This window comes from Erythranthe guttata, chromosome 6 (genome assembly GCF_056151865.1).
Source record: "Erythranthe guttata isolate IM_541 chromosome 6, IM_541, whole genome shotgun sequence".
Taxonomy (NCBI): domain Eukaryota; kingdom Viridiplantae; phylum Streptophyta; class Magnoliopsida; order Lamiales; family Phrymaceae; genus Erythranthe; species Erythranthe guttata.
In genome coordinates, this window is record NC_142538.1 from 3803794 (window position 1) to 3814641 (window position 10848).

At 33.9% G+C, this 10848-nt stretch overlaps 1 protein-coding gene and 1 long non-coding RNA gene across 4 annotated transcripts; both read left to right on the forward strand.

Moving 5' to 3' along the window:
• Positions 1 to 2590: 2590 nt before the first annotated feature.
• Positions 2591 to 6676, forward strand: LOC148769913 (uncharacterized). Of its 3 annotated transcripts, none has more exons than XR_016031719.1 (3): positions 2591 to 2920; positions 3752 to 4286; positions 5160 to 5550. It is a non-coding gene; the product is annotated as an uncharacterized LOC148769913 (long non-coding RNA). The 3 variants fall into 3 exon arrangements; XR_016031718.1 differs by lacking the exon at positions 5160 to 5550 and adding an exon at positions 6301 to 6676 and having other exon boundaries at positions 2592 to 2920; positions 3752 to 3844; XR_016031720.1 differs by lacking the exon at positions 5160 to 5550 and adding an exon at positions 5756 to 6269 and having other exon boundaries at positions 2593 to 2920; positions 3752 to 3844.
• Positions 6677 to 7456: 780 nt separating this feature from the next.
• Positions 7457 to 10538, forward strand: AN3 (SSXT family protein). The gene is made up of 4 exons (XM_013003381.2): positions 7457 to 8133; positions 9216 to 9292; positions 9678 to 9762; positions 9867 to 10538. Exons 1-4 carry the CDS (start codon positions 8053 to 8055, stop codon positions 10284 to 10286), a joined length of 663 nt encoding a protein of 220 aa, XP_012858835.2. The 5' UTR covers positions 7457 to 8052; the 3' UTR covers positions 10287 to 10538.
• The last annotated feature ends 310 nt before the right edge of the window (positions 10539 to 10848 follow it).

Genomic DNA, 10848 nt, shown 5'->3' on the forward strand with positions numbered 1-10848 from the left:
TCTTATAAATCATCAATACTAATATTTACTTGTCTGATAATTTTCGAGTCGAACTTTCGAGAAGCTCGGGCGATAAGGCCAATATTAATGACAGAAGGGAATATTCTCGTGATTCAATCTCTGCCGAGAGGAGCCGTTCCCAAGTCGGGCAGCAGCCCCTGCACCTACATTCCCGGCGGCAAAAGCAGGGGACGCTGCGCTTTGGCTGTCGCCGGGGAGGGGTTTTCCGGCCACCCTGCGTCCGCGCCTGCGGCGGCGGCGTTCCCTCCGGTCGTGGCTCGCTTTGCTGCGACAACAGATCACAATAGTTGATTTGATTCTTTGATTCTACAGATATATAAATTTGGTTGATGTAAATAATTACAGTATACGTCCCTCGTGATTTGCCTTTCTTGTTTTTGGACATTCCAACATTTTTTTATTTTATTTTTGGTCCTCGTGGAAAATCATGAAATGTAGGGTTGACAAAGTTGACCGTTTCAGTTGAGAAATATTGTAATAAACTCCGGTTAACAAAAACCAGAAACTCGTCATAAATATATTTATGTATTTTCTATATCGTGATCGATGTGTTTTCACTAATTTTACCCTCCATCTTTTTCTTTTTATTTCAAAATATAAACAAATTAAAAACATATAAGTTAAGAAAAGTAAGAAAAAAATTATTATTTAAACTTCTAATTAGCATAATCAATACATTCCGTGAAATATTCGTCGAAGAATCTTGAATTTACCGCGTAATAGTAAGTGGAAAAATTTCAAGATTTCTCATTTTCATTTTCATTTTCATTTAATAGAAGGGTTAATTAGAATAAATCTAGATAATGTAAAATTTGAATTTGGTTTTAAATATGATTTATAAATATATGGTTTTCTCTATATCATGTAATATTGTACTCCATCCGTCCCAATTTAAATGACGTTTTGGGTTGTTGCACACATATTAAGAAAATCAATAAATGTGTATAGATTATAGTGAAAAACATAGAAAAATACTAATGTATTCTTGACATTAATTATTTTACAACTAACTAATTAGGAGTGATGAAGGGTCAAATTGAAAATAGTGCAATTAATGATGCATTGAAAATCTAAAATGACAAATAATTTGAGATAAAAAAAAGGGCAAAGTACAGTTTACACCCCTGAACTATAGGGGTTGTACCAGTTTGCCCCCTTGAACTACAAGACGTCCCAAATACCCCCCTATATTTAAATTTTGTTTGTAAATGCTGATGTGGCACTTTGACTTTATGATTTCTAGCTATTTTTTAAACATTTGGACATTTTGTGACTACTTTGCCCCTCTATTCAATTATATATATATATATATATATATATATATATATATATATATATATATATATATATATATATATATATATATATATATATATATATATATATATATATATATATTAAAATTTTTCACTAATTTTATTTTGTCAAGTTTTTTTGCTCCATATTTTTGGGTTTATTTTCTTGTATTTTCGTTTTTCTTCTCATTATTAACCACTAAAAGGACACTGTTTTTTTCTTCTAAAATTTATTAAAATGTCGAGTAACAGCTCAAATACACAAAATTTTTGTACTTCGTGGTACAAGACATCTTATAATGCACGAAAATCACCCCAAAAGTTATGCATTTAATTAAGGGCATAAACAAAAAATGCACAAAATTGAACAAAAGGACAATTAGCAAACATATTGAATCCAAAAAATCCATAAATTTAATTCGTCACAAATTCATAACAAAATCGACAAATACAACACGTATTAATTATATAATTATTAAGTTTCTTACAACAAACCCCCAAGGGCAGAAAAGGAAAATTGCACATTTAAATTAAAAGTGTTAATAATTTAGTGGTTGACCATAAACTCGAGGGGGGTATTTGAGACGTTTTGTAGTTCAGGGGGGCAAACTGGTACAACCCTTATTGTTCAGGGGTGTAAACTGTACTTTGCCCAAAAAAAAACTCTCTAAAAAGACATATAGTATGGGACAGATGGAGTATTTACTTGTGAAATTAATATTATTACCTATTTTATATAACAAGAGACTAAAACAAATAGAAATTCCTAATCAATCATTCCAATTCGAAAATATTCCATTTTGGAACGAGTTTTTTCAATTCAATTTTTAATATTTTGAATTTCAAAGCTTCCTAAATTTTTCTGATTGGAGTTGAAATTTGCTTTTCACATTCAAAAGAAAAAAAAGACTGAATTTTTAATTGAAAATGTTAATTACAATCCTTCCGATTTCCACCGCTATGTATGCTGATGACTATTCTACCATATTTTTAAGGTAAATAACACTTATCCCCTGTGAGATTTAAACTTTTGCACATATAACTCCATGTACTTTCAATATAGCATATGTGCTTATATTAAAAGTAAAAGGAAGTCACATGCACAAAGTGCAGTCTACAAGGGAGTAATGTGCTTATATTGAAAGTACAAGGGATTATATGCACAAAACTCAAACTACAGAGGGCTTAAGTGCTATTTACCCTATTTGTTTCCGAAACTTTGATGCACTTTCTTTGATAGGCCCACAACCTTTGAAAAGCTTGAAATTTATGTTTTATGATTTCGGCCCGATAGGCCCATTCATCCATTTGTTCTCAGTCTCCCTGCAAAAAAAAATTGCAGTGGCGAAAAGGCGACGAAGATCGGGTGTTACACAGTTCAATTCTACTACTAGAGTGTGTGTGTATGGAAAGGGGAAGAAGAAATGAAAACCCTAAATCCAGCCAGCTGGTGGAATTGCGCTAATTTACTCGGCGCGCCGACGTTCGTGCAGCTCCAGACCGACCGGTTCAAATGCGCCGAGACCGTTCACAAGCTGGCAGCCAGCCCACGCCGGAGACTCCTACGCCGATTCCAATCACTGTCGGCTGGGTTTCGTTTCGCGGTAAGTTCTCTGGTTCTTTTAGGCAATTTTCAATTCCTTGAAAGCTGTAATTGTTCGTTTTGCCTCAATTTAAACACTACTTGCTACTTCCTTGAAACCTGATGAAAGAGAAAATGTGTTCGCCAGATTTCCCATGCCTGAAATTACGTTGAATTGTGATTGGACAATTTTTTTTTGCAGTAGTTAATTTTAGGGTTTTGGTGGATGTGGATGTGTATGTTGCAGTTTCAAGTTAATAATGCAGATTAACTGTAATCACCATTAATATATCTGAGGAGCATAGATGAATGGGAAGCGTTTTCTCAACATGTTAGGTTTGTTCGAATAACTAAATTTGCTTGAAACCTTCTGAATTCGGGTATTTCTCGTTTAAAAGCGAAGTATTGCGTCACTGTTGGATGTGTTTTGAGTTTATAGAATGAGAATCGTTTTCTCAACATGTTAGGGTTGTTCGAATAGCTGAATTTGCTCGAAACCTTCTGAATTCGAACATTTCTCGTTAATAAGCGAAATGTTGGTCACTGAGTGTTGGATGTGTTTTGAGTTCATATAACGGGAGGCTTTCTCTCAACATGTTAGTTTTGTTCAAATAACTAAACTTGCTAGAAACCATCTGAATTCAGACATTTCTCGTTTAAAAGCGTAATATTGCGTCACTGTTGGATGTGTTTTGAGTTTTATGGGAAGCGTTTTCCGAAAATGTTAGGTTTGTTCGAATAACTGAACTTTCTCGAAACCTTCTCAATTCTGTCATTTCTCGTTTATAAAAGCGAAATATTGCGTCACTGTTGGATGTGTTTTGAGTTCATATGTTCATTGCAATGTGAACAGACAAAAAGGAATATGAAAAAAGAGATGCCGAATGGGACAACATACAAGGAAACAAGACAATGAAAAATAGAGGAAGAGAAGAGCAGAAAAAAGGTATGTATTTACTCTTTAAGATATATCTTGATTATGTGTGTTAGACTGAACGGGATTTTGCAAGGCGTACTTTGGCATGTTTCGTAGTTTTGAGTCTTTTGACGGGTAAATATCTCTGAAAATTCGTTACATGAAAAATACTTGAAGTAATGGCTAATATCATATGCTTGTGGTGTATAGTATATCCGTAAAATTTAATTATTCATTAGTCGCCTAAATTGTGTGTGACCTGATAGTTGCAAAGACTTGATCCAACCTTAATCATGAGAACCCAATGTGTTTCGAATTTATTTGATTCTTAGGCGTTAATAGTTTGGTGTCGCATGAAAAATTATTTATGTTGAATATTCTTGTGTACCGGAGAAAACAACAAATGTGTTCGATATCACATCAACTGCAACATCTCCTCCTCAACATGTGAACTTTGTCACATATCAACCAGGTTCTTAGCTGTTATTATTTTTTTATTTTTTGTTTAATATTATATATATATTATATAATATGAAATATGTGTTCAAGAATATCTAACCATAGTATTAAATTTTACCAATAATATACATGCATAGGTGGAGCCCCTATACCTAAGGTAGGCCGCGTCCACCCGAACTTATTTAGCTCGATTGATTTATTTTAATTGAAGTCTACAAATATATATTTTTTTATATGTTAATTTATCGAATACCTCGAAAAAAATCTTAGGGCTACTGTGCCGGAAACCACATAAGATTTCGCCGACCCTCGATATCACTATATGCCCAGTGAAAAGGAATATTCCCCCAATCACATTACCATAAGTACTTGTCATAAAAATCTATTAGCCAGAAGCAACCAAAAAAAAAAAAGAGCTGATGATATATAATTGAAAGAGATCTAAGCTGATGTATGTTTGCCAACTCAACCCTGGTAAATAGTTATGCAAACTGCATATATAGAGATGTAAAATGCAGGCACACACTTACACACATGAATGTGTGTGTGTGTGTGTATGTATGTGCAGACAAAGGGTTGCTATCAGGAAAAGGAAGCATGTAGAACACAGTGTACGTATACCACCCAACCACCATGCAAAAGCATGTTCTTACCCTTTGACCAGAGGAGTAGCTTTTGCTTCCCAATTATATGATTCCCTTCAGCTTTTTATGTTATATATGTGTGGAGGGCCTATATCTATTTCTACATGTGATATATCTATATATGTCGGATATTTATTATTATTATTATTATTTTTATTTTTTTGTAATTGTGGCTGCAAATGTATGATAATATTATTTAGAGTCTAAAACCCAAGATTATATTTTTTTAATTACACGGGCAGATGTATATGAAGTCTAGCGCCGTCGGCTTCAGCTTCTCCGATTTTTTCTTTTTTAGCAGTTCAATATATTTTTCTTTTTAAATATTTATATATATTGAAACAATCATTATATATATATATATATATATATATATATATATTTGAAAATGTAATTGTTTGGACAGAAAAGCTTGTACAGTGGGGTATGAGGGTATGAATGTTTAGGCGAATTCTGCACCGCTAGTTTAATTTGTGGGGGCCTTTCATATGGGCTCAATCAAAATGAGATCAATTGATTAGGACCAACCCTAGGTGGAAATTAGGTAGGCCCTTGCATTTGTTTCTTCCAATTGTTTCGTCAAATGTAAAAATTGTATAAACTTAATCAAATAATTGAGGATGATTATTAGAATGTTTTCTTGATCCTAATGGTTAGAATTAGAGATGAATGTGAAATAGTAATACTAATTAGTTTTACATTATGTATTATGTACAAACATGTGTGTCAAATGTCAATTTAGACTATTTCACATCACATAAGATTCCAACAATTTCTTTGATTTGTTAACTCTATAAATAGACTCCTAATGATATATTAACAGCCTCTTAAACTTAAGGTAGGTGTAGATTAACTTGAGGTTGTTATTCAAATCAGAATTATGTCCCTTCAGACGAGGCGCGCAGTTTCTGGGAGTCGCGACTGCTGTAAAATTTAAAATTTCTGATAGCTTCGATGATCATGTGGTTTTCATTGGTTGAAAATATTGGTTAATGACGATCTTAATGGTACATTCAAAATACTGATTCATTCAGAATGCTGATTGGAGGGTTTTCGTTGGTTGAAAAGATTGGCTAATGAAGATCTTAATGGTACATTCAGCATTGGAACGTCTTAGACGAATGTTTGAATGAGTTCATTCAAATCGCTAACATTAATTAGGTGTGTTTGATGATTCATTAGCATAATCGACTAAAATGATTTGATTTGATAATTGATGTTCTCAATTGGAATAAACATTCTAATATTTTCTTACCTCATAATAAATAATCTATTATTTTCATTTTCAGAACTCTTAATTTTTTAATATTAAAAAGAAAAAGAGAATCATGATCGCCACACAATGTATACAGAAGAGATATTCTGGTATACCGTAATGCACAGGAACAAATGCCCTCCCCCATCGCTTTGGACTCCGGGACGGAGAAGCCAGATGTAATGCCCACGTTGAATACAGCGCGTGCAATCACTTCTATGTCTGGTAAAGACCAAATGTGTGCGGAACTCAGGCCAAACGCGCGTGAGAGATCTGATAAGAATTCCTCGAAGATCTAAAAGGCGAATGACGTCATGGGAGAAGTAAGTGACCAATCGGTTGGTGTTCGGACCGAGGTGGGGGCGGCTCAATAACCGATGGGCTCTTGTCTTTTCCTCGCTTATTTATTTATATTCAAAATTAATAATTCACTAATAACATTTTAAATTTATACAGCAGTTAATAATAATAATATGAAGTTACATAGTTATACTCTATATTTTAGACGGTATAGCATTTTATAAGATTCTGATTTAGAAATAATATATATATATATGTATATGTATATATATATTGTAGTGAAATAATCAATTGGAGGTGAAGATTTGGAATTTTATAATAGTTTCGTTATATTAGAGTGGGTTTGGCAGGGGTGGTACGAGTACGAGCGGCTATCGAATGATGTGGGTATTTGTGTGTGTTTAATGCACTATAAAACTATAAGTCCTATGCATTATGATTTATTTGTATCAATAAATTTATTATTTTTTACTAATAGGTTTCATTATATTTGATTATATTCCAAACCACTTCACTCATTTGACATCAACTAAAAGTCTAAAACATAATAAAAAGATAAAATCATGAAAATAAAAAAAAAAAAAATTGAAATGAGAGTATAAGCAACGGTCAGAAAGTCAAACTAATATCCTAGCCTAAACCCCCAGTATAGTATAGTATAGGCAATAGACTCAAAAATCATTTAAATTAAAATTTAAATTAAGAAAAAAAAAAGGAGAAATGAATTTTGAAAAAATAGTAGCTAGTGAACAAACTAGTGTTCCAAAGGGCGGGTACGTACGTGACTAGTTTCTCTCTCATCGAGTCTCTATCATCATCCATCACGTGACCATCTTTTATTACTATTATTATTATTATTAATTAAAAAAAAAATACACAGAGAGAGAGAGCCACGCCAGCAGACCAAACCCCAAAGTAAAACCCCCTCTCTCAATAATACAGCAGCTGTCTCGGTCCCTCCCCCCTCTCTCTCTCTCTCTCTCTCTCTCTCCTCTTTCTCTGTCCTTTGCAGATTCTTTTTTCTCTCTCACACACTCCACACACACACACTGACAGCGACACCAGAGAACAAGGGTTTTCTTTCTTTCTTTTTTTTTTTATTTTTTTTCTGCTTTTTAAATAAAACTTCAGAACCAAAAAAATAAACACATTTTAAATATTCACATGCATATGAAAGGGGTTTGTATATGTACAACAAACACACCTCTCACTGAACTCCAAGTTATAAGAAGGGGGTGTATTGTGTATTGTGAGGGGGGGGAAACGGATAAACCCAAATACAGAAGGGGGGCCATTTCTTTTGCAGTGCTTTCTTCTTTGACACATACTTATCACAGTCAAACTTACAGACGAGGGTGTGGGGAAGAAAGAGAAAGAGATAGTAGTTATTAGTATATATATACATATATATAGATACACAGATAGATAGAGAGAGATAGAGAGAGAGAGAGAGAGAGAGAGAGAGAGAGAGAGAGAAAGGGAAGGTGGGTTCACTGTGTGTGTGTGTGTGTGTGTGGTGGGGTGTTTAGTTTGAGTGAGTGAAGACTATAAAAGAGAGAGAAAGAGAGAGAGAGAGAGGCATGCAGCAGCACCTGATGCAGATGCAGCCCATGATGGCAGCCTACTATCCCAGCAACGTCACTACTGATCATATTCAACAGGTTTTCTTTTCTTTCTTCTCTTCTTCTCCTTCTTCATCAATCTCTCTCTGTCTCTCTCCTTCTTTCTCTCTCTAACTGTGCCAATCTTTCTCTGTCTTCTCAGCCTGAGCAAGACTGTGTCTTTCTTTCTTTTCATTTCTGTTTTGGCATTCCTGCCAACTTTTTATTCTCCAGAAATAATCTTGATATGGATAGCACATATATATAAACCCTAATTTCCTTTATGTTTATGGTTGTATTGTATTGTATGTGAGCTTTTCTTGATTTGTAGGGTTTTACATGAAAGGGGTCCCCCCTTTTTGTCTGAAAGATCCTACCTTTTCACCCCCCTTTTTTTTAATGGGGTTTTGGGTTGGTGGGGGGTTGCAAGAATATCTTTAGCCCTAATGTTTTGGAGTATAGATGTTCTTTATGAACAAACTTTTACATAGTGATTTGTTTATGTGTTTTTCTTCTGTGGTTATAGTTTGTTAATTTGATTTGTTTATAAGATTCCTTCAGAAACTTTCTGTATGCAGTGTTCAAAGTTGTGATCTTGGTGGGGTTTGTTTTCCTATTCTACCTATTATACTAGACTTATGTATAGTAAAATATATTATTTATATTTATTCGGATTAGTTTGATCCCCACACCAGATTGCACAGTCTTTGAGTCTGCCAATATATTTATGTAATATATTTATTCATTTATATATATCACATGAACCAACCTTTTGGTTTCAGTTTGATCCATTTGTTTTTATTTTCTTGATGAGTTCTTGCAAGTTCTTGGGAGTTGTATTCTTTTCATATATGCACAAATAACATCACTTGTTGATCTTGTATAAATCATGTCATATATATATATATATATATATATATATATATATATATATATATATATATATATATATATATATATATATATATATATATATATATATATATATATATATATATATATATATATATATATATCACCCTAATGATAATTCCAGATGAGGTCTGTTATCTAACTGGTTTTTATAGAGATGTGAGAGAGGTCCCAAATTAGTAGTGCTGATTTGCTAATTCTTGAATGATTATTTGTGTATTTGTTTGCAGTATCTTGATGAAAACAAATCACTTATTCTGAAGATTGTGGAGAGCCAAAACTCCGGAAAATTGAGCGAATGCGCCGAGTAAGTCCTTTTTGGATTCTATGTAATAAGTTCACACTTACCAGTCTAGTAGTAGTAGTCTCTTTCATTTAAATTTATTGCCTATGTGAGTTCCCTATGTTGTGTATTTTCGGACAATGAGAGATTGTTTGTCCGATGCATCTTTCGGTAACCAATCATTACAATTTTCTATTACTTCTTTGTGTTAGTTCAGTTTAGTTTAGTGTTAGCTTAACCGATTACGCTATGAAGCTTTCAAATTAGATCAGCCGAGTCGAGTAGAATTGACGGGTTTAGTTATACTGCTACTAATTATGCATTATTTGTCGTTGAATTATCGAAAGAAAATAATAGTTCTTCAAATACCATATATGTAGTTTTATGATTTTTGTATTAATATTGTCAGGAACCAAGCTAGACTACAGAGAAACCTGATGTACCTTGCCGCCATTGCTGATTCACAGCCTCAACCTCCCACCATGCATTCTCAGGTATGTATATATACATATTACTTGCGTAATAATATTAAATGTCGATAATAAGAAATGCGTTTGTTTTCGTCTATGTAACAGTATCGTGATTTTTTGTGTTGCAGTATTCAGGTGGCGGAGGCGGCGGGGGAGGAATGTTGCAGGCGGGCCCACATTACATGCAGCAGCAGCAGCACCACCACCAGCAAGGCCAACAGCAGCAGCAGCAGCAGCAGCAGCAGCAGATGACGTCGCAATCTCTTATGGCCGCTCGTTCCTCCATGCTGTACGGTTCGCAGCCTTACCCTTCTCTTCAACAGCAGGCCTTGCACGGCCAGCTCAGCATGGGCCCAGCTGGCGGAAGCGGCGGCGGTGGGTCCATGCTGCATGGTGAGTCCCACGGGCTCGGTGGATATCCCGACTTCATCCGTGGCGGTAACAATAAGCAGTCGTCTGATCTTGGCGGTAATGAAGGGAGGGGGGGCGGAAGCGACCATCATGGGGGTGAAAACCTCTATTTGAAAAGTGCCGAAGATGGAAATTAAAAGGTATGCCTCGTCAACTTGTCGATTTTGATTTTTTTTTTTTTAATTTTAAAAAAGACGTTCGAACTTAGGTTATGTATTAACTAGGGAGTTTGGGTGTTTTTTGGTTTGAATTGTTAAGAGTTGTGTTACTAGTGATGGACTTGTATTAATGTAATGTATGATGATGTAGTGGTTGATGTTTTAATTTTGGTAATTAAGTACTAATGATGTGATATTATATATATCATATGTATGTATATTTTCTTGTTTTGTCTCTCTTCATTTTTTTTTGGTTTCATTAGTGAAACATGCTTTTAGTTGATGTTGAGTTGAGATTTAAAAAAAAAAAAAATTGTGTAGTATTATTAATATTAAACATGAATAATAAAAGTATTCTCAAATGATCGTTTTGAGAGATTAATAATTACAATTGCATAAATAAATAATGTTAACTTTATGAAAAACAATTTTTGTAGAATGTATTTGTTATAATCATTGTCTCGAATTCAATAGTGAGTGTTTAAAAAAGTCAATTGAAAATTTACGTTTCTCGTTTAATTTGCAAGCTATTATACAATAA

Excerpts from the sequence above, each read along its gene's own strand:
- AN3 (XM_013003381.2), top strand. The coding sequence starts at position 8,053 with ATGCAGCAGCACCTGATGCAGATGCAGCCCATGATGGCAGCCTACTAT. Across the intron at positions 8,134-9,215 it reads CTACTGATCATATTCAACAG|TATCTTGATGAAAACAAATC; the intron begins GTTTTCTTTTCT and ends ATTTGTTTGCAG. Across the intron at positions 9,763-9,866 it reads CTCCCACCATGCATTCTCAG|TATTCAGGTGGCGGAGGCGG; the intron begins GTATGTATATAT and ends TTTGTGTTGCAG.